At 32.9% G+C, this 25,649-nt stretch overlaps 1 protein-coding gene across 1 annotated transcript in view; it reads right to left on the bottom strand.

Annotated features, from left to right (window-relative positions):
* SPAG16 (sperm associated antigen 16) overlaps nucleotides 1-25,649 on the bottom strand; it is a 909,927-nt gene that overhangs the window by 782,550 nt on the left and 101,728 nt on the right. The window contains exon 10 of the mRNA XM_063105549.1: nucleotides 885-1,012. Coding sequence (XP_062961619.1) covers nucleotides 885-1,012 — 128 coding nt within the window. The remainder of the gene's footprint in view (nucleotides 1-884; nucleotides 1,013-25,649) is intronic.

The following is a 25,649-nucleotide window of genomic DNA, read 5'->3' as shown; positions in this document are numbered from 1 at the left end:
AGAGCTGATTAATATCTGTTTGGAGACATTAGTCCTCAAGTATAATAGAAGCAATTACAAAACGTCTGTAATATACTTTTTGTACAAATCTTAAATTTCTTAAAGAAAATTACATAAACTTGGGATTATATGACCAAATGCAAGAAAATAATGTAACTTACCTAAACCATCATTGAAATGATATATCCATGATTATCAAGAAAAGCTGACCGCTTACTAAAATTTTAATGTATCACAGAATAATAATAATAGTAAATTCTATAATATTATAGAATTTATATGTATATGTGGATTCCCCACAGAAGTATTTCTCTCTCAAAAAAAATGAATAATGGTATCATAAATTTTACAAAATGCAAAATAAGTTTTATATGAATATAGAAATGCAGATTCATAAAAAAATGCATTTTAGTAAATGGCAAGTAATAATAAGTTTTGTCTTTAAATCAGTGTGATTACAGTTTACAAAATTATGGTCCTTAAAACAAATGAATAAAAAGGATTTATTAATAGGAAAAAAGTACACTGGTAAAATTGGTAAGTAATCAATGAAATGCATATTTGCTGAGATCTTATCTTTAAAATAATCCTTGAAACCCCTCCAAAAATGATTTGTGCATTATTTTAAGCCAGAACTCCAATTTCTACACAATAAAATGTTCGATAGTGCACCTAGTCTGTACTGCCACCAAGTGCCTAAACCAATTAATTTTAAGATTCTTGCAGCAGCTACTTTATAAGCAGATTCTTTTACTGCCTTGAGAAGCAATTTGGAAACAGGCTAAAAGCAAACCACTTTGACTATGAATGGCTGTAAGAGCAACACAATTTAGACGTGACAATAAAGTCTCAAAGACGGTGTATTAAAACATCAAGAATCCTACCAGCTCACTGGAAGTTCATGAAGTCTAAAAATGTTATTCAGCTTGTAGTCAAATTTTGCTGGACAAAGATTTTCTTTACATAAATACAGGTTTGGATTTGGTTGTATATGTACAGGAAATTCTGAATCCTGGAGAAAAAATAAAACAAGAGCTCTTTGTTAAATATCCAAATCACTGTACATCTTGATACTCTCTGCCTTATTTAATATTAAATTACAACATAAACATTGATATTATTTTCCCCCAAACTTATCTCGTCTTTCTTTTCCTATTTTAGTTTTATAAATATGCAAAAAATAAAATAAAATTTTAAATAAGGTCCATATCTATTTGTATAACCAATTTTAATTCTAAGCTGCCTGCTACATGTTAAAAATTACTTGAAAATACTCTCTTTTTGAATTTCAATGGAGCACAATATAGTCTTATATTTTGGGTTAATTATCCTTGTTCAATAAGCTTTTCATCCCCAACAATAATTTCAGCAGTCAAAGTCTGTAATAATTTAATAATTTATTACCTCTTTTGTCCTCTATAAATGGTGGACTAAAAACACGTTAATTGGGTAACAAAATAGCATTTGCTAATTGATTTTTTTTTTTTTCCTTTAAATCCAAGGACACAGGACTAATTTAAAGGCACTTACAGAAGATAAAAGATTTCTGTCATAATCCTTTTAATCACATACATTAGAATCCATATCTGCCATTTGTTGGTCACCTCCAAGCAAACTCTAACTAAAGATCAAAGTTCATTTTCAGTCCATGAGAAAGTAGTCTTTCCTCAGTGGAAAGAAGACATGTTATGAATAGGCACTCAACACTTAATAAAGGATGGATTAATTGCTTAATTCTACAAAAAAAAAAGGAAGTAATCATTCCCCTTACACTTAACTTTTTAAAACTGCCTTTAGAGATGAAGGCATATTATTTATTTTTGTAGTCATTAACTTATTCAAAAATATTTGTAAGTGCTACTTTATTCCAAATATTTTTCTAGGTACAGGAAATCCATCAATGAACAAAGCAGACAAAATGTCTTGGCCTTATGGAGGTTACATTCTAATAGATTCCTTAATATATCCTCAGAGCTGGAAAATGATAAAAATCAATTAAAATTTAAGTAAAATAAATATTTGACAACCACATGATACCTTATTTACAGATTCCTTTTCAGATATGCTATGTCAATTTATACTACTGCCAGTCATACAGCACTGTGTGCAATTTACCACATCTTTGTTAGGGGTGTATGCCTTCCCCCCAACACACACTTAAAATAATCTATTCCAAACAATTATTTCTTTTAAATAATATTCAAATAATAATACTTATTATTTTTATATTATTCTTTTGAATAATATTTATTATTGAATGTCTACTTCATGACAGGCACTGGTTCTGGTTCTTACAATGTATCACTAAACAAAACAGATAAAATTCCCTCCCATGTAGAGCTTGCATTCTAGCAGGAGGACACCAAGGACAATAAAAATAATAAATATGTGAATTGTATTATATCAACAATGTAAAAAGGCTATGGAAAAATTACTGCAAATTCACGTACAAAGCTATTTCATTTATATTTCTTAAATTAATTAAGTTAAACTTTCTTATTTCTTGCCTGTACTTCATTTTTTTCCGAAGCACATATTTATGTCTTTTGCTCGTTTTTCCAATGTTGTGGTTGTATTTCATTTTATCGATGCTGCTTGGTTTGAAAAAGGAAGAGGGGGTAAATTATTATGTTGGAAAAATATAGAAAGGTAGACCACCGGAATCCAGTCTTATATAATGTTTTTGACTATATGGAAATATCTGAAATCACAAACTTACTATGTACAGATATTTTATAAGCATTGTTAAACCAAACATTATATAAAACTGATAAAATAAGGCATTTAATAAAACCTAATCAAATAGATCCTCCCTCCTATTTGGTATAGCTGAGAAGAAAATAGTGAAATGTAATAATAATCGAACAACTATTTAGAAGATTTACAGCAAGAGCAGCAAAGCCCTAGATAGTCACCCTTTCTAAACATAGATACACCTGCAGAGGCAAAACATAAGACTCCTAATATTTCCCAGCCTGTATGCTGAAACATTCCAGGAGACAATAGCCAATAAATGGGTATTCAGGATCAGTGAAGTAAATGTGGGATACATAAATAAGGACAATGTGTAGAGGATGGAGGAAGTAAAATAAATCTAAAACTATTCTTTCAAGCTACATAACCATTACCGTTGCTTTGTATTAAGAAAGTACAATCGGAGGGCAAAGCTAAGCTCTCTGTTGTATGCTTTGGTAGTTCAGTGGTTCTCAACTTTGCACATTGAAATCACTATGCAGCTTTTTAAAAAAAAAATACCAATATCACTGGGTTCCACCCCAGGCCAATTGAATAATAATCTCCGAGAGGTAGGCTCTAACGCTGGTGCTTATTTTAAATTTCCCCAAGTGAAATAATAGGGTTGAAAATCATGGGTTTCCTTAGTGATTCAGCTCCACCACATATGAGTGTGTGAACTTAGGCAAGCTATTTAACAAGCCTTCAAGCCATATTTTCCCATCTCTAAAATACAACCAAAATTAGACCTGTTGCATAGGCTGCTGTGAGGATTAAGTGAGATCATCTCTTTAAAGTGCTCATAAAATGCTTGGCACCTAGTAAATGCTTAAAAAACATTAGCTATTTCTGTTGCTATTTTTATTATTTCTACAATTAGTGGCACATGTTCATTACAACTGGTTCATAAATTCATTACAAATTGTTCCATACTCTACCTATTTATTATGAAATAATTCTATATTAATCAAATTTCAAATTTAATTGTGTCCTGGGATATTGATTATACCGGATTTGATTTTAGTATGAACCTACCTGTCAGAATCCCAGTCCCATATCCAGTTAACTGCTGGCTCTCTTGATCTGTCTCAGTACCAATAATAAAAGGAGTTCTTGCTTCACTGGCTAGTTGGGGTTAAATATAGTCTTGCTACTTATATTCAAAGGATGAAAGACCTGATAGGTATCTCTCTCTCCATTTGAGCTATATATCAGTTAGGCATCCCATGTATCTATCACTGTGAGGAAGACACACTATCTATTTGGTCTCCTCGCACATGAGTCCCTTGGGTATCCAGGTTTCTTCCTGTCGCTGTATCCGTAGCCACTGGACAGGGGTCTGTTTTCTATCTTGTTCTTTGCTTTCCATTTAATTAATATTAATTAGAATTACCCTGAATGATTTTGAACTGGAAGTTCAAAATTATTCACTCAGGCATTCACTCAAAATTTGGGTATCTACTCTGTGTCATTATTATGTTAACTACCAAGCCACACTAAATATAAGTAGAATACAACTGCAAGGACTCACAGTTCTGTGAAGGAAAAAACACATCACTGAAAAAAGTTAGAGTAGAAATATGCAGAAGATATTAGGTGAAGAAATAAGCAATAAAACTGCTGGAACAGGGGAGATAAAATTATTACTAACTGCAGATATTATGATTATATTGATAGATGATACAGAAAGATGGAGAAGAGAGATGACAGATGCATACATACATACACACATGCATACATACATGGAGATAGAGATAGATGTTTGTATGAAGCCAAAAGGGAAAAGAGGCCATATTAGTGCAGATGACTACATCTGACAAATTATAAAAATTAGTAAACTTCACATATGCAATGAATTAACAGAAGATATAAAAGAAAAAGAAAAATATCCCATTAACTCTAGCAACAAGAAGATATAAAATACCTAACAGAACACTAAAAAGAAATGTGCTAAGCCTAAAGAAAGACAACTACACTTTATTCAGAGACATAAAGCAAGGTCTAATTATAGTAGATCTTCCAAGGACCCAAAATCTGTTGACAAATTTCTTAAGAAGTTGATCTTAATAATTAATTAAATTGAAAATCAAAATTTCAATATGAATTTTGGTCTTATACTTAGTCAGTGTAAGCAACACTGACTAATACTGTTGGGAAACAATGATGATTAAACATTGGCCATTGCATCAATTTTAAAAAATGCAAGATTAGGGCTGGCCCCGTGGCTCACTTGGGAAAGTGTGGCGCTGGTAGCACCGAGGCTACGGGTTCGGATCCTATATACGGATGGCCGGTGCGCTCACTGGCTGAGCGTGGTGCAGACGACACCCTGCCGAGGATTGAGATCCCCTTACCGGTCAAAAAAAAAAAAAAAAAGCAAAATTAAAAGATGAGTATTTTAAGATATAATTGTTTTAAATAAATACCCCATTAAAACAAATTTTACTGTGGGTCTTCTTTCCTTTTCTTAATTCCCTACGTAGAGAGGAATTTACTAGAAATGGAAAAGTTTTGTTCAGGCTTCTGTGCCCTCATTATTTAATTCATCACTCAAGTGGGCCATTACCTGCTGACAGACTTCACACATCACTACTTAAGAATGAGTGACATCTGACATTATCAGCAAAACTTGATTGAGCCAATTGACATTCACGATCTAAGTATGAAAATGAGAGTGAGTCAGGGAAAGTCTTCCTTATTTATGTATTTGTTCAATTTCTTGACCTTTACGTTTGTTTACATTATTTTTTTTTTCAATGTACAATGTGCTTGATTATTGTGGCCCATTACCAAATGTTTGTTTACATTATTGTGGCCTTAGATTGTAGGGAGAAGGATTATACTTGCAAAATGCTGTTTTCCCAAATGTTCTTAAGCATATTTTATTTAGTATTCCTAAAGTATCTAACTATTCTTTAGTTTCTACTCTATTGGATTATATAAATCAAAATAGTTTTAATTTATTTTAAGGCTATCACTGAGACATTCTTTACTTTGACCCATATCAAATTACACTGAAGCAAAAAGGCTAAGTAAAATAAATTGTACAACCATAAATTATCACTTGGGAACTCCACAACTTCATCACATTTTTAAAGTATATTTCTACACTAACTTGCTTATTTGCACAATAAACTAATAGAACAGAGATCAAAGATTTTCTTGATTTTTAAACATAGGGAATGACAATTAGATTTATACTTTCTTTTAGTATGTACAAAATTTTGCATGAAAAGAATTATTTTAAGAATTTTTAAAGGCTAACAAAAACTGGCATGGTTAGAAAAAATGTAATTTCTAAAGTAAGTAAATGTATATTTTTACTATGATAAATAATAATGAATATTATTCGAAAACTAACTTCTGTTAGTCAATTTCAGCATTTTTCAAAGAGCAATCGTCTGACCACAGCATCAACATCAGTTAACGTACTTAAAAATGCACATTCTCAAGACCCACCCCAAACTCTGGAAATAAAGCCTAACAATCTGCATTTTTAACATGCTTTCCAGGTGATTCTGATGCTTGCTAAAGTTTGAAAATCTATCTGATCAAAAACCCATCTTTCCAAATTTAGCAAATTTAGCTAAAAGATTTATAAACCATCATTACAATCGGTTCAATATATATATATATATATATCAATATAAACAGAACCTGAGAAAAAGAACAAATTTGTGGCATTCAGTATCTTAATCTCTATAGTATTAAAATGTCCATTTATATTATAAAATATAATGCACAGGAATTTATATGATTCATTATACCCTTTTAATATTTATTTCAACAAAGTATCATCAAAAGAACATAATAAGACACTAACTAGTAAGGAAATCAACTGAAAAATTCTTAATATTCTTAGAGGAAAAATACTTCTTACATCTTTCATTTATTATATATAATAATTTTTAATCAGATAACCATCCTCATTTAAATATTCAACTTATCACTAAACTTGGGAGAGAGATAAGAAGAGCAGCAGACATTTGTGTAGTTAAGATTATATTGAAAATAATATCTACCATTTATTTAACAACCTACATATACACTATCTCATATTCTCACAACCATTCTGCATACTGGATATTATCTATCTTCTACAGATACAAAAAAAAAAAAAAAAAACAGAGGTTATATAGGATAAAAAACTTTTCCAAAGCTGTACAACTGGTCAGTCAGTGATGGACTAGGATTCAGATTTCATCTTCCCGGCCCAAAAGCCTGAATCGTTTCTTCTTTGCTCCACAGCTCCCATAACTATATCACTATTCTTGTGTCTCCAACTGTACCCTTGTTAACTAAGATCCATTGATGATACACAAATAGTACCTAAGACCTGCCTTTTCTTCCATCTTAGAAGAAGCATTTGGCTGCTGCTTTTTTTTTTTTTTTTTTGAAACATAATTGATTATATACATTTGTGGGGTACAGAGTTGACTACCAATACTTGTGTACAATATGTGATGATTAAATCAGGATAATTAGCATATTCATCATTACAAAACGTAATCATTCTTTGTGTCTATTAACCAATTTCTCATTAATCACCCTCCCCCCTGCCTTTTTCCCATCACCAGTAACCACAGTTCTATTCTCTCCGGAAAGTTTGAGGTATTGTTATTTTTATTCTTTCTTTCCTTCTTTCTTTTTTTAGCTCCCACTTATGAGTGAGGGCATGCAGTATTTCTCTTTCTGTGCCTGGCTTATTATTAACATGATTTTCTCCAAGCTCATCCATGCTGCTGAGAATGGCAGAATTTCATTCTTTTTTATGGATGAGTAGTATTCCATTGTGTATATACAGCACATTTTCACTATTCTGTTGTCCATCGATGGAAACTTAGGTTTGTTCCTTATCCTGGCCATCGTAAATAGAGTTGGAATAAACACAGGAGTGCAGCTATCCCTTCAACATGATGATTTCCATTCCTTTGGGTATATACCCAGTAGTGGGATTGCTGGATCATATGGTAGTTCTTTCTGTAGACATTTGAGAAACTTCCATACTGTTTTCCATAATAATAGCTGTACTAATTTACACTCCCACCAATAGTGTAGAGAAGTTCCCCTTTCTCCACATCCTTGCCAGCATTTGCTATTCTCTGCCTTGTTTATAATGGCCAGTCTAACTGGGGTGAGGTGATACCTCAATATGGTTTTGATTTGCATTTCCCTGATTAGTGATGTTGAGCATTTTTTCATGTACCTGTTGGACACTTGTATGTCTTCCTTTGAGAAATGTCTATTCAGTCCTTTGCCCATTTTTTAATCAGATTACCTGTTTTTTTACTGTGAGGTTGTTTGAGTTCCTTGTATATTCTGGATATTAATCCCTTGTCAGATGTATAGTTTGTGAATATTTTTTCCCATTCTGCAGGTTGTCTTTTCACTCTGCTGATTATTTCTTTTGTTGTGCAGAGATTTTTAGTCTGATACAATCTCAATTGTTTACTTTTTCTTTTGTTGCTTGTGCTTTTGAGGTCATATTCATAAAGTAGTTTCCAAGTCCTACATCCTGAAGTGTTACTCTGCTGATTATTTCTTTTGTTGTGCAGAGTTTTTTAGTCTGATACAATCTCAATTGTTTACTTTTTCTTTTGTTGCTTGTGCTTTTGAGGTCATATTCATAAAGTCATTTCCAAGTCCTACATCCTGAAGTGTTTCCCTTATGTTTTTTTATTTTTATTTTTTTTAGGAGTTTTCTATTTAAATCCTTAATCCATTTTGAGATGATTTTGGTATATGGTGAGAAGTACAGGTCTACTACCATTTTCCTAAAGACGGATATCCAGTTTTCCCAGCATTATTTGCTGAAGAGGCTGTCCTTGCCCCAGTGTATGCTTGTACTTTTGTCAAAGATCAGTTTTCTGTAAGTACATGGGTTGATGAATTCCTTTAGCTAATAGCATAAACAAATATTAAAGAGTCCTTGGTATTGCTGAGGAGAATGCCACATCCAGTTGGAATTGTCGAAAACATGGAATTTCACCTTTAAGAGGTTTGGGGTTGAGAAAGAAGTGGAAGAGGTATGAACACAATGAGGCTGAGTCACTTTCATGACTACAGAGTAGTATAAGGATCATTTAACATCCCCGTTTACAAATGGGTAAATTTAGGGTGAAATAATTTAATCCCTTTCCCAATGTCATGGATTTATTACGTTAAACAACCTCAAATTAAAATCCAAGTTTGTTTTACTCCAATTTCCTTTTCATTATATCATATTTTTTTCTCGCTTTTTCATCAAGACCTGTTGGTTTAAACCTTTAACCATTTTTTTTTTTTTAATGGGCTTTTTAAACAGAAAAGAGTAAAAATGATGAGACCATTTTTCTTAATTGCTTGGTAGTCCTTATGGACACTACCCCCAGGTAACACATCTTCATCTACTTTTTAGTTTTTAGTTTCTGACAAATTATAACAGTTATGGCTATTTCTGCCCTTTTCCTGATAGGTTTTTCCTGCTGTTCTAATCTGCTATAGGCCACCAAAAAACACGAGATTCATTACGAGCATTATCTTAACCATGCCAATAAGGTACTGTATGAGAACCTTCTTCACAGGAGCACACTGATTTTTAATGTGGGGCTTTGTCTCAGGTGAGATCTCCAAGTTCTTTGCTTCCTTTGGGTATAAGATTATATTTCTGACAACTAACGTCTCCAGAAGACCTAAAATGAATTATTCAATTAGAGTTGTCGTGAAAATTGTTTTAACTGTTTGGGGAGAATAGGTAAAATATTGTATTTTATCCTGCTCCCAAATTAATTCTAGAAGAATTAGAGTTCAATGTTTTTTTAAGTCTTAAAAGAACCAGAAAGAACATATAAGCAAATTGCTATATGATCATAAAATATTGAAGCCCTTTCTAAGCATTTAATATTAAGAAAAAAATCATTATGTAAAAGACAGTTATATTTGATTATATAAATTTTTAAACTTCTGTAATTAAAAAATCAGAGGAAAAGGTACAAGAAAACCATTGGTATGAAATAATATTAATCTAATCACCCCAAAAATAAAGATATTTAAAAATTAATCATAAAAAACTAAACTCTTTAGGAAAAAAGGTACAAGGAATAGAAGTAACACTAGTCACACACAAAGTAGTCAGTAAATATGTAAAAAGACTCAGTCTTACCAGGGTTTCAAATAAATACAAATTCAAACAATAAATGAGATATTAATTATTCATTTGCAAATTGGTAAACTATACTTTCTTAAATAAAAAAAAATTGGTGAAGTACATGGTACACATGCTATCATTCACTGCTGATAGTGATATAAATCCATACAAATTTTCTATAAAGAAATTTGGCAATATGTATCAAATACATTTAAAAGTCTATTTCAAAAAATGTATTCTAAAAAACTATTGAGACCAATGTGCTAAAATAATGTGAAGGCTAATTCCAGGTGTCAACTTGATTGGATTAAGGAATGCCGAGAAATGTGGTAAAGCTATCTTTTTAGGTGTGTCCAAGAGGGTGTTTCCAGCAGAGATTAGTATGCAAGCCTGAGTGGACTGGGTGGGAAAGATCCACCCTCAATATGGGCAGGAACCATCCAATCCACTGGGGACCTCAAGAGAACACAAAACAGAGAAAAAAGGCAAGCCTCTCTCTCTACCTGCTGGAGCTGGGATACACTCTTCTCTCCTACCCCCGGGGCATCAGAACTCAAGACTGTTCAGCTTTGAGTTCTAGGACTTACACCAAGGACACCATCAGCTTCTCTGGTTTTGAGGCCTTTGGTCTTGGACTGAGACACACTACCAGCATCCAGTTGGCAGATGGCCTATCATGGGACTTCTCTTCACAATTGTGTGAGCTAATTCCCCTAATAAATCCCCTCTTGTATACTTATAACATATCCTGTTTATTCCGTCTCTCTGTAGAACCCTGACCAATACACATATATATGTAAAGTTTTCTATGGATCAATATTTATTATAGGAAAGGACTAGAAACATCTAAATTTCAATAAAAGGGAGTTAATTCATTGAATTATTGAATACACACAATCCAGGTGACAGTACACTATTTAGCTATTAATAACTATATTCATAAGAAATATTTATTGACAAGAGAAATGTTTACCTAATATAAAGGACATATGTATGATATATTTAAAAATATATGTGCAAGGGCCGATCTGTGGCGCACTCGGGAGAGTGCAGCGCTGGGAGCGCAGCGGTGCTCCCGCCGCGGGTTCAAATCCTATATAAGGATGGCTGCTGCGCTCACTGGCTGAGCGCGGTGCGGCCGGTCACAAAAAGACAAAAAAAAAAAAAAAAAAAACATATATGTGCAACCAAAAGAAAGTGTGTCAGAATATTTATAGCAACTAATCTCATATGCTATTTATTTTATTTATATTCATTTTCTGCATTTTTAATATTCTGTAAGAAATTGAGATTACTTATAACACTTAGAAAAGCTAAATAATTAATAATAATTTAATAATGATATTAAATATGTGTGTAACATAGAAATACCATATTTTAAAGAATATAATTATCCATCTTAATGGTTTTTTTGATTTAATACTCTTTTTGTTTTAGCATAAGTGGGCTTTGCCACTTTATTAACAATCTGGTTCTTGGCCACACAATTCTACACTCTAATCAGAAATATGATTCACATAGCCTTTTTCTCATTTATATATTACTAAAATCTGTGTGGGGAAGTAATATTTATAATTGCATGTTCCACCGATGGTTCCTAATTACCTAAGAAGAGCATTATTATATATGAACTCCAATTTTATTACTTAATAAAAATAAACATTTGAATTATGGTACCATTTGATTTTATAAGCCTCCTTCTTACTAAATAAGAATATGCTTATAATTTGACTACCGTCAAAACTCAGAAAATGGCACTGATTTTAGTTCCTGACATTTCCTTAAATTAAGACCAATTCAACATTGAGAAGTTTAGTGGTATCAGAACTATTCACAAACATCAGTCCTCTGTCCTCTTGAACCCAGGTGTGGTCATATGATTTACCTGACCTATGAAATGTGAGCAAAAACAACACGAGGCACTTCGGGGAGCAAGCTTGAAGCATCAGCACGTATTTCATCCCTCCTTTGTTCCTTTCCTCTGATTATATGAAAGCATGTGTCAAGCATTCCTGTTAGCCTATGTTCCTGAGTCTTATGATAAGCAGAGTCCCTTTACTGACCCACACTGGCCATGTAGTGAGTGAGAGATATGTTTTGCTGTTTTAAGCAACTAAGATATTTGAGTTGGGTTTTTGTGCAGACAAAATTTCAAACTGGTATAGATAAGACCATACATACTGAGACGTTTGGTAAGGTTTCATCTCCTATTCTCATTACCAAGTCCATATAACGTATTATTGTTGGAATACCCAAGTAAAGAATGCATTTCAGTAATGTTCTGATGCTTTCTTCATTTACAAAAATCACTGCTAATGGAAGCCTTAATAAACTCATGTTATAAAACAAAAAAGGAAGTCTATGGTCTTCTCTTGCACAGACCTTTTCTGAGAAATGGGAATAATGATCTGATTCATTTATGTTCCCTTAGTTAAAATTTCTCTTCTAGGAATGCAAGAAATGCCCAATGACTTTCTGTTGACCATGCATATTTCCAGAGTGCAGCCAGCTGGCACAGTTCCTGTTATTGGCACAAAGAGCAGCACACAGCTGAGTTGCTTATCCTTTAATTTCTTTGTAAGCCATCCTGGTGGCTCCCATAATTCCCAGGAGCCTAAACAGATGGCTAAGCAAAATTGAAGCAGGATTCATAGAGGTCAGGTGTTAATCATACAGTATCTGTTACTGTTTATCTGTAGCTATTAAAACACAGGCATTTATATTGTCAATGCTTTAAAATCAGGCCAGTTCACTATTTTGAAAGAATAACTAAAACATTTTTTTAAACATTATTTGAAAACAAAAAATTAAAGCAATTAATTTAAAGATGATAAAAAACTAATGAATGGAACATTTACTAGTAAAGGACATAGTCTATTTAGGTTTGGAAAGTAAAGCAATTCTACAGTAGCAGTTTACTCTGAAAATGAATAAAGACTTTCTAAGGCTTTATTATTTCCCCTCAACTAGCAGCATGTAAACTAAAATTGATAGAAGTGGAAATTTCAATGACTTTTACATTATATTCGTCTCACTATAATTTTCATTTAAAATAAACAATTGTGTAATCTCTACAAAGCAGAGACCAAGAATAAGCCTAATAAAGGTTAAATCTGCCTGAAGATATATCTGACCAGCTAGAAATTGCTGAATTGGATGAATTGTCTAGTTGCACTCACTACCTAATATATTCTCTAGTTGGCAGGCTTCCAAAATGAAGAATAAGCATGCATTTTTGAAAATGAAATTACAACACAGCTATTTTATCCTGGCTTTAATAAGCTGTTAAATTAATAATTGCAATTTAATAAAACATTATTTAAGTCATTCAATTTTTTGTTTTGATAAAGTTTGTGTGCAATAATGCAAATACCTAAAAAGGGTCAATTTTTTAACACATCATAATTTTATAAAAGTGCTGCAATCCTAGAAGTACTCAAAGGGAGGGCAAACAAAATGGAAAGATGGGTAGCAAAAAGTACATGAAGGTTCAGAAGAGAGTGCACTATAATGATGACACTGTCACCATTTTCTGTCAGTGTCAGGCACTGAAGCAGTGTCAGATAATGCTTTATGCAAAAGTCAGTAAGTGGAGCAGCTTTTGAAAATGGTGACCCTATTTTCAACAGATTTACTAAATTAAGAATTTATATTTTCACCTATTAGAATAATGGCATTACTTTAAGTGTCAAAGATTTTCTGATTAGTTTAGTGGTTAACTTAGAATTTCTGATTAGTGGATAGAGAGTATGGATGATTATTAACACTTCTCCTCAGTGGTTTCATTTGCTTTCATTCCTCAAAGACAATGCAAAATTTTGCTCTATCAATGTTAACTTATTTGCATTAGTGGCTAAGGGGATATGTCTAATAGTCCTGTTCCAACTGATGAGCATCTCTTTGTTTTACATGCCCAGCTATAAATACAACTCAGTGCCTAAGGTGAAATGATCATCGTAGCTAACTGAAATTTTCACTCTCTATGGAAGCCCACAAAGATTATCTGCTTGTGATTTGGTGGCTTATATCATTATGAAGCTCCACAGAAAAATAACTAACTTTCACTCTGAGCTACTCAGGGTAATTGCTATTAATATTATCTTCCCCCCAATTTATTTTCTTTTTGTTCATACATGTTTCAATGTTCCTTCTTATCTTTGAATTTTAAATAAAATTGTGGTTGTAACTATTTAGAGCAGGGATCAGACATTCAAAAGCCAAGCATCAGGAACATAATTCAAATGAATTAATTAGCTGTGTACATTGAGATATACATTTTATATATTTAACACATAGATAAATTGTTCACTTCCACATAGAAATATGCTCTCTACCTTTTTTCAATAAACATATAACTTCCTTGTTCTTTCTTGATTCCATGTTACCCCACCATTGACATGAATACAAGACACAGTTAATTTTCCTCTTAACTATATAAGGAAAAGAAAAGAAGAAATATGAAGATTAATGCCAATGCATATGAGCCTCCATATTGGGGTGACAATCAGGGTGGTGATGACTTCAGAGGACTGCCACTGAGTTCCAGTCACTGGTGGGAATATAGGAATGTAAACCCAACTTTAAGAGAAAGTACTTTTTAAATTTTTTTCAAAAAGAGCCAGATATTTGAGTTTTTCACTGAGTCATTTGACAAATATTTGTTGATAGTCCTGATTTACCAGGTACTATTTCAACTGCTTGAAATACACTAACAACCCAGCCCTCATGCTGCTAACAATATATCAGGGAGATAGAAAATAAAACATAAACATATACATGCAAATCACATGAAATGTTAGAAGACAAAACTGCTGTGGAAAAAAAGAAAAAGAGAACCGGGTAAAAGGGACTGGGAGTTTATTGGTTGGAAAAGGGGTTGTTGTGGGTGATGGAGTGTAAAAGTTTACATATGGCAGTCTGGAGAGGCCTCATAGACAAGGTGACATTTGAGCAAAGACTTGAAAGCACTGATGGAGCCAACCATGACAATATTTAGGGGAAGAGCATTCCAGGAAGATGAAAAAGCCAATGAATGTGGTGTATTCCAACAAAAGAAAAAAAAGAGGCCAAAGTGGCTGGAGAAGAAAACGAGAGAATACAATTTTTAGGTGAATTAGAATGAATTTTAAATATTGATGGCAAATTTTTATTATTATTATTTAACCCTGAAAAATGTCAGCATTAGGAGAGCCAAACAAAATATATCTGTGGACTATAAATTTTCTACCACTATCCCTGATATATAACTTATTAAGTTTACTAAAAGTCTTTATTTTTTATTTAAGACTATTGGTTTCTTTGAAGCTTCCTAAGAGTATTCAAAAGATGAATGGATGAGAATAAACAATGACTACTATTCTTAATCTTAGCTCGCCCTCCCCCACTCATACAGTGAGAATAAAGAAGAAACTTGCAGAGCAGTCGAATGGTTTCTATTAATTCATTCAGAAAAAGGTATTGATGTGCAAGTTGTGCACTAGATGCCTTGTACAGAAATACTAGAGGTATTCCCTGATCTCAAGAAGCTTAAAGATGCCTAAAGATAAACTATTGCTGGTGAATCATTATCCTTGGGAACAGAAAAGAGGGAGTCAATATTTTTGTAAATACTAATCATCGTAAATTTCATGTTCACAGGCCCCAACAACAAGCCACACTGTTACAAATTTTCCATTACTAAAAATAATACTCATTAATGACATTATAGAATTTACAAAGCTCTTTTACGTATACTGCTGCATTGACATAGCTAGTGTTTTATTTTTGCCATATGGCTAGACTTAAAACAAACCAAAGAGCTTAAATGGTTTGCTTATTAGAGTCAGAGACATAAACCAATACATAAATCACAGAATTTAAACTTGACATAAACAAGTTACAGAATTTAATTGTATGGGTTTGTTATTTTTTAATGCTTATGTGACGCCTGATACACAACCCCACCTAACAGATTATCTACTAAGATTGGTCTACAAGGCCATCCATGGGGATAGGCCAAGCCTATCTTTCTAACATCATCTTCCACTGCTTCCCTAAATGTATAACCTACACTAAGACATTCCACATTTCCTATTTCTTTATGCCTTCTTTGTATCTTCTTATTAATGTAAAAATGTATTTATTACAGAACATTCCAATTGTGTCATTGCATAGTACTTCCATTCAACTATGGGCTACTAGAAAATAAGAATGGCATATTATTCATTTTTGTCTCTCTAACATAGTATCTTACACATGATAGGCACTCCATAAATGTCTATTTAGTGAACAAATGGCCCTCTCACAAGTCGATGTGTTGTTTATATTTCATTCATGGAACAGAGTCAACATATTCCTCTAAGGTAGAAATTTCATAAAAATAACATAATTTATATTTTTGTGCATGGATTTGCCTAGAAATTGTATTTCCCTAATGCAATCACTAGGAGGTAAATCCTATAAGAGACTGGCTAGGGACATTATTCATTTTTGTACTATAGAATGATAATGAGTATTGAAGATTTACTGGCTCTAACACACACATTTACTGATTTACTATGACTAACTGTACATAAATATGATTTTTAAGCCATAACACACCTATTTTAGTGATATCTTTCATGGATTCTGATTCACATTTTATCTTGGACTTGTAGCAATGTACGTGTATGGCAAATTTACTATGCACTCATAACGAAATCAAAAATTAAGCAGCAATAATTCAAGATAATCTGTGTTTAAATGATTAAAAACATATGTTTTATGTTCAACTTAGCTTACTCACTTCGTCAAAACATTGCTTCATTCATGTCTGAGGGTTCCTGCAGCATTAGCAGGGACATACAAGGAAGTACAGCATATTTATTTATAGCTAGGTAATTTTCAGCACAGTGAGAAGACTGGGAAGGAGTAGGGACCCTGACATGAATCTCTCCTGATAAATAACATTAGGCTTGTTCTGGGGTTATAGATCAATTAATTGCAAGCTCAGTAAAATCAGTCTTGCATACAGAAAGTGGTATTTAAAGCACATGGTAGCAACATGTATTAATCTAAAGAAGAATTTAGACTCTGGCAAAATCAAAACCTGGTACTCAGGTATCTATAGAGACAGGCAGAATATGGAAATAAGGAATGCAAGTGAAAACAAATAAATACAGAGTAGAAGTAGGTAAGGCTAGAAAATCTGGAAAGGTAAGTGGTGGAAGACCATGAAGAGACAGGAAGACTAGATAAAAAAACTAGACTTTTACAGACAATGGAGGCACCAAAATCTTGGGGCAAAAATATAATTCCAGAAAATATATCACATTTTTCAACAAAAATATACCATATAAAATTATTTAAATTAAATATTTAAATAAATTAAATTATTATTAAATTATTTAATAGGGGATAAAATCCTACAAATCCTACAAATCATTATAAAAACTTGAGCTTATAAATATTTCTCTTTAAAGCAGAAAGAATTTCTGTAATGATGAACAAGATTACGTAGAACAATCCTCCATTTGAAAACAACTAGAAAATGTGGTCAAAATATAAACCAAAAAAAAAAAAAAAATGTGTTTGAAAGCATCAGAGAATTTAGCAATGTAGTGAAGAATAATGGAGTCAAGATCCAAGAAAAGAGTCACAAACATGCAGGTGATCGTGACATTTGGAGTATATTTTCTACCAAAGCTTTGGCTGCTGTCAGATGACTCTGATAGAAAAATCTGAGAAGTTGAGGCAAGGAGAACAAAATTAGACCTGAAAGCCAGCCTAGGGATGAGCTCTGGTAAACACTCCAAGCTTTGGGTTGAAACTCTTTGAGCTACATCCAAGACATGAGAGTAACCTAGAAATATTCACATGACCTACCAGAGACTAAAGGGGAACTTTGAATCATCTCAGTCATTTATTGGATCAAGGTAATGTGGAATTGATAGTACTTCTTCTACAGTTGCCTAGCAGATGTCAGTGTGAGTCTTCTTTGGAAGAAGATGATATCACTCTTGGGCCTCAATTAGTGCTTTATTCTTAAAAATAATAATAATAATAATCACAATAGTCTAGTACTGAGAAAGCAAAAACAAAACAAATAAAAACAGGCATATAAAACGTAAAACAACGTGACCAAAACCCAGGAGAAATGATGAACGTTAGAAACTCACTCACAAGGAATTCAGATAGTGAAGAAATCAGTCACAGCCTTTAATTTGTAAAATCGAAGACTGACCAACGGAAAGAACCTAGCTGACATAGGTAGAGATTAAAAGACATAGAAAAGAACAGAAGACACAAAGGGAATAAAGAGGAAGGAAAAGTCTACAAAATGTAAATTGGAATCCCAAATGGGAACAAAGACATAATGAGGAAGAAGCAATATTTGAAAAGACAATAGTTGAGAATTTTCCAAACTAAAATATATCAATCCACAAACTCAAAAAGCATGTTAAACCACATGCAGTATAAATAAAAAGAAAACCACACTTATGTATATCATAATATAACGGCTGAAAATCAAACAAGAGAAAATCTTAAAAGTAGTCAGAGATAAATATAAATATGTTATACTCAAAGGAGGAATAGTAAGAATGACAGCCAACTTCTCAATAGAACAAGGGAAGCCAGAAGATGATGGAACAGTATCTTCAAAATACTGGAAGAAAATATTTGTTAACCAAGAATTGTGTTCCCAGTGAAAATATATTTCAAAACTGGAGGCAAAATAAAGGCGTTTTTCAGACAAAATTAATTAAAGAATGTTTTATGAGTAGTCCTTCATTTAAGAAAACAACTTTTTAAAAACATTCATCAGTTAGAAGGAAAATTATCTCACCTGGAAACTCAGGGATATATGAAGTATCAATGAGAAGTTACATAGGTAAACATGTGAGCACATCTAAAGAACATTGTGTTCATAATAATAAGGAAGTCTTATGGAGTTTAAAATATTTACAAATGAAAATATGGACAACAGTAGAATAGTAAAAATGGAAAGGAAGTAATAAAGTTCTAAGACCCTGGGAAAAAGTAAAAGTATTAATTCATATTAGCATTTGATGAGCAAAGGACTTGGGTAGTAATCTGTAATATATCTACTAAACATTACTAAGCTAGAGGAAAAAATGGAATAATAGCAACAATAATAACAAATTAGTTTTAAAATTAGTCTCAAAGAAAAAGAATAAAAAACAAAAGAGAAAAAAAGATAGCAAAATTTAGCTCAATATATCATCTATTTATATTGAATGTAAATAGTTATGCTCTAATCAAAATAAATAGGCTGTCAGAAACTAAAAGCAAAATTCAAGAATATGCTGTTCAAGGTACAAAACTAAAATATATGAATACAAAAATGATGAACAATATATCCCATGAAAACACCAAAACAGAAATCTGATCTGGCTAGAATAATGTAAGATTTTAATGCAAAAGTTTAAAACAAGAGAAAAGACATCTACAATGTTAAAAGATTCAAGTCATTGGGTAGATGTAACAATTATAAAGTTTCTGTATGTTGCCTCTAAATGTAAATGTGAAATGTTTAAAGAACAATGATGCCTGTGATAGCATCCCACAATATTTCCTCCAGAAGAATATAGAAAAGTACAAAGTACAGGAAGCCACAATGTGCCCAAACTTTTAAAAAAAATAACTAAAGTACATAGAAAACAATGCCAAATTACAGCAAGCAACATCTTGCACTTCCATCTCACTGCAAGCTTTCATAGAGGAAGAGCAGGCTGAGAAAAACTGCATGGAAAAGAGAAATGCCAGCGAGGCATAGCCATCTCTAGAAAGAATGAGTCCATCTTAAATTGTAAAACACTAAAATTGTTTCCTAGTACAGGGTGGAATTACATGGAAGGGAATGAGAAAAACATGCAAAGTTAAGTGGAGGAGGTCAAAGACATAATGGCTTTTGTTTGTTTCTTTGTTTTCCTGGGAGAAAAGGCCCAAAAGAAAGTGAGACATGCCCTTTGACAGATGAACAGTCAAAGGGAAAAAATGCTAGGCAAAAAAATTTGCGATCCTACAGCACAAAAGATAACCAAATATTGGAGGACATATATATAACCTTGCCTACAACCGGGCGGAAAAAACACTAAAGAAACCAGCTTTGCTATATAGATTGAAGAGGTCAGTAATAAGTTAGGAATCTACAAACAACCTAAAATCAACAAAAATTAACAGAAGGAAAAAAAAAAAACCAACTAATCCATAAAGAGTTACACAAAGCAGAGAAAAAAGATTGGTTACTTCTCAACTAATGAAAATTTCCCCACAAAAACAATCATGAAGCAGAAGAAAACTATAAGACATAATTAAAAATTAGATTAAATACTATCAAAGAAGCACTTGGGGAATAAAACAACTAAAATTGGAAATTCAAAATTAAGGACAGAAATGAAAAATAAAGAAAGAAATAGAGTTGACTGAACTCAGGAAAGAAATGGAAGAAAAAGATGAAATAAATTGCAAGATACCTAAGGGAAACTAGACTCAAATGAAACTGTATTAAAAGGTATTGAATAATGGGAAATAACCAAGGGAATAATACCTTTTTAAAATATCAAAAATTATGTTATATTTGCTATGTTCAGAAAAACGCATGCTTCTTCCCTCTACTGTTTCCTTCCTAGCCTTTCATATTTTTTCCCAGCCCCACAAAGTACAACTTCCATAATAGGGTTTGGAATTAAAGTGTATATAATTAATTATTTGTGTTCTCCAGGTTGTATATACGAAATAGAGTGTCAGGTAAAGGCTTTGGGGAGCACAAGAATATTCAAGAAGTGCACAATTAACAAAGTACATGATTACAGAATGGAAACTCTTCTAAATACATGACTAGCCATGGTAGGCATGAAAAATCTTACTTTTATAACAATATTATGAATTATAATGTAATATAGAACATTTTTTAAATACCTTATAAAGAAAAGTACATTTTGGTTTTTCTTTTTCCTCAGGTAAAACTTTAAATTATAATAATAATTTTTTCACATTTCTATACTATTAATAATGAGAGACTTTCTGCCTCTCCTTAACGGGCTAGGAAAAATGCCTAAAAAGTCAAAATTTTGGACAAGTAGATTTTATTATCTGGCATTTGCTAACTAGGTAGTTTGGAAATTTAAATTGCAAAAAATACAACATTAAAATCACTTTTTTTCTACTAAATTAGAATTAACTCTACTAAATTATTATTAACTCTTTTCGTGGTTTGTAGAATGACTTTGAATGTTTGTAACACAGAATCAGACAAAACCATAGAAGACAGAATATGATCAGATATAGCTAACACTTCTAAAAGAGGTATGTATCTAACAGATGGTAAGAATATATATATTTGGGCTTGAGTTACAAAATTTCATCCATTCTAATCAGTCAATAAAGAAACAAGATTATAAGATATATGATTTAAATCCAGGATTATGCAGAACCTGATCACTCCATTTTTAGGTATGGGTATAAAAAGAAGATCTCAGTCTTGAAGTTAGGCTTGAGAAAAACTGCCCTACATGTTGGCAACAACAGACTTGTGGCCTGGCCAGAATCTCTAGTAAATAGGCAAACTCAGGCCACTCAGAAAGTCACTCCTAAGCATTATAACTATCTCCCCGGTGGCCAAGTATATTTAATTCTTGGAAAAATTTGATTAAATATAGAGATAAAGTAAATCTAACCTACGGTTTTAATTTGGGGCTTATATTTCCAAAACAATCAATGTCTAGAATACAATACAGTTTCAACCAGAATCCTATTAACATTTAAAGGTATAAAAATCACAAAGTTACGAACTGAAAGATATATAGAGAGAAAATATAATCTTGATGTTATTTTACAGACTAAAATACAAACACATACATTAAAACCAAAGGAATTAAACAGTATTTAAAATCTTCCAGTGTTAGAATTTTGGAATGAAATGTATACTGCTTTCTTAAAATAATATGATCAACATTTTGTTAATATCAAAATATAAAATTAAAACATGAAATTAATATAGAAAAACTCTTCTGCATTTTCTATTACTTAAAACTATTATAATCTACAAGGAGAAGAGAGAAAAATCTGTACATAATATGGTCATGGCCTCAATTTCACTGGAGGGTTGTGGTTACACATTCCCCCTATGACATTAGAAAAAAGTAAATTAGGAATTCCTGGCCATGTAAATATTCTCACACTAAAGTATTAGGGATCACAATAGAGTCAGGAAGAAGGAGAGGCAGAAGACAGAGAAATAGAGGAATAAAGGAAGAGGGGAAAAGAGGGATAGATGGAGAGAAAATGAAAATGAATTTTAAATTCCATCAGCAATGAACCAATTCACCTTTTAATACAGAATTTCTCTGAGATGGTTTTGGACAGAATTGTAAAAAACGAAATCTACCTCTGTGATTCCACCAATGTTTCCCCTATATGCTTATACTCTTCCCACAGAACCAGTTTATTGTGCCACTTCACTTTGGAACTGGACAAAGAGAGGAGCAAGGTGGTCCATCAGTGCCACAATCTGCCTGGTGCCTGAGCCCCACAAGCACAGATGGTCTGGGGCCCAGTCTGGCCTCTGGCCTCTCAAAGCCAGTTCCCACAGGCTGATGTCCAATGCGCTTCCCTTAAGTGAATCATCCTCCAAAATTTTTCATATGCACCCACCACCATTAAGACTGTAAGTTATAAAAACATAAACTGATTAAACTGGAAAAGCTAAGACTTCGTGTTTAGCTTTTGAATATGTCCATGACAAATGCTGAACGTTCAATATGGTAACTTGTGATTTTAATATGCTAAAAATACACTGTCAATGCAGAATAGCAGTTTTAGAGTCTGCTGTGATTTCAAATCTCAACTTTCTGAGTTAATAGCTCTTTACATTCACCCACTCAAAATCACTTATTATTATGAGCCAGAAACTATGAGAGGTTGGAGATGAGCAAAAAAATATAGAGCCCCTACTCTCTCAGAGCTTGCACTGTGGGGAAGAGACATTAATCAAGAATGATATTAATAAATGTAGAATTATAAACTAAGGCAATATTCTAAGGGTCTAGGTTCTACATGATAGGGAATAAGAAAACCGGACCTAGTCTGTTGGCCATTTGGATATCTTCCTTAGAGAAATGCCTACTTAGCTCTTTTGCCCATTTTTTAATTGGGTTGCTTGTTTTCTTCTTGTAAAGTTGTTTGAGTTCCTTATATATTCTGGATATTAATCCTTTGTCAGATGTATATTTTGCAAATATTTTCTCCCACTCTGTTGGTTGTCTTTTAATTCTTTTAATTGTTTCTTTTGCTGTGCAGAAGCTTTTTAGTTTGATATAATCCCATTTGTTTATTTTTCCTTTGGTTGCCTGTGCTTTTGGGGTCGTATTCATGAAGTCTGTGCCCAGTCCTATTTCCTGAAGTGTTTCTCCTATGTTTTCTTTAAGAAGTTTTATTGTCTCAGGGTGTATATTTAAATCCTTAATCCATTTTGAGTTGATTTTAGTATACGGTGAGAGGTATGGATCTAGTTTCATTCTCCTGCATATCGATATCCAGTTATCCCTCAACATCACTCAGCATCCGGGAAATGCAAATCAAAACCACATTGAAATACCATCTAACCCCAGTTAGGATGGCTAAAATCCAAAAGACTATGAATGATAAATGCTGGCGAGGCTGCGGAGAAAAAGGAACTCTCATACATTGTTGGTGGGACTGCAAAATGGTGCAGCCTCTATGGAAAATGGTATGGAGGTTCCTTAAACAATTGCAAATAGATCTACCATACGACCCAGCCATCCCACTGTTGGGAATATACCCAGAGGAATGGAAATCATCAAGTCGAAGGTATACCTGTTCCCCAATGTTCATCGCAGCACTCTTTACAATAGCCAAGAGTTGGAACCAGCCCAAATGCCCATCATCAGATGAGTGGATACGGAAAATGTGGTACATCTACACAATGGAATACTACTCAGCTATAAAAACGAATGAAATACTGCCATTTGCAACAACATGGATGGACCTTGAGAGAATTATATTAAGTGAAACAAGTCAGGCACAGAAAGAGAAATACCACATGTTCTCACTTATTGGAGGGAGCTAAAAATTAATATATAAATTCACACACACACATACACACACACACACACAAACCGGGGGGGGGGGGGGAAGAAGATATAACAACCACAATTATTTGAAGTTGATACAACAAGCAAACAGAAAGGACATTGTTGGGGGGCAGGGGGGGAGGGAGAAGGGAGGGAGGTTTTGGTGATGGGGAGCAATAATCAGCTACAATGTATATCGACAAAATAAAATTAAAAAAAAAAATAAATAAAATAAAAAAAAAAATAAAAAAAAAAAAAAAGAAAACCGGACCTAGAATGAACGGTTAGGACTTCCCTGAAGAAGTGAGGCTTGAGCTGATAGCTGAAGGATACATAGAAATTAATTAGAGCTTTAAAAGTTTACTCAAAAAGGTCCCTTCAAAAGAAAACTCAAATTCTAATATTTTATATGGTGTATTCTTTTCATGCCCTGTTAATTAATAATAATAGAAAACATGATTATTTGAAGAACAACTTTTATTAGTCTAGTTGATACAATATCCCATCTTCAAAAGTGAATAATTTTAAGTTGTGTTAGGGGATATGCAAAGGCCCAGCCACAAGAGGTGGCATGATGCATCAGAGACCAAAAGAAGGATGCTGAACGTCAATGGGAATTTGGTGAAAGATTCAGTCCTACTCACTATGTCAATGACTTTGGTCCTTATGTTAACAACAATGTGAAGTCACTGCAAGATGTGACATAGAAAGAGTTGTATTTTGAAAAGATCACTCTGCTTCCTGAGTGGATAGACTATATAGGAGAATAATGCAATACTCCCAGCAAAAGCTGAAAGTGATTTGTCTATGGTTATAGCAGTATAGATGGAAAGACACAGATATATTAGATAGTTGAGAAGAGCAAAAAAGGAAAGAAAGAAAAAGAAAGAATTTGGCAATAAATTGGATGTGGGAAAAGAGACATCGAGGCTGGTTTTGACAAGGATGGTTTCAAGTTTTCTGGCTTGCCTAACAGGACGGATGATAATGGCAATCACTGAAATAGGTACCAAGGTAGGGATGGGTGATAGCATGGGTTCACACATGGTTATGTTGAGTTTCACATGTGGTTATATTGAGTTTGAGATGACTCTGAGCATCCAACGTGGAGAACCAATTAATCAGTTGTCTAAACACATCTGAATTTCAAAGGAAAGATCTGAGCTGAAGATACACACTGGGAATTAGTAAAATAAAGATGGTAACTGAAACTGTAGGCACGAGAGAAATAACCTGGAAGAGTGGGTAAAGTGCTGGTTTCCAACTCTATCAGAACCAAAGACTCCTTTTTCATTAAAAACATTTTTGAAATGGCCCATTATTATCCTAAGTATCATAATCTATTCACATACGTAATGAGATAATATTCATAAAAAGGCTCCAGAAAAAAATGTGGAAAATTATTTATCTATAGTGCTCTCCCAGATGGCCAAAAAATGATTAGATATGTTACATAAATGCAATAAAAGGAAACTAAATGAAATGCATACCACCTATACCTAAATACCATATAACACAATAATAATTATACACATAATAATATGTCAGATCAATTTTGCTTCAAGTTTTAATTAATTCCCAAACTAAGCTCTTCAAATGTAGTAAACTTTAATAGGCTGTTTTCAAAGAGTATAGTCCTACCCACATATTTCAAAAATATAGAAAACATAATTGTTTGGATATATGGAATAAATTTATATGTGTGAAGAACTAAAGCA

This window comes from Cynocephalus volans, chromosome 1 (assembly GCF_027409185.1).
Source record: "Cynocephalus volans isolate mCynVol1 chromosome 1, mCynVol1.pri, whole genome shotgun sequence".
Classification (NCBI taxonomy): domain Eukaryota; kingdom Metazoa; phylum Chordata; class Mammalia; order Dermoptera; family Cynocephalidae; genus Cynocephalus; species Cynocephalus volans.
The sequence above is the reverse complement of the archived record's forward strand: the minus strand, read 5'-3'. Positions and strand labels throughout refer to the sequence as shown.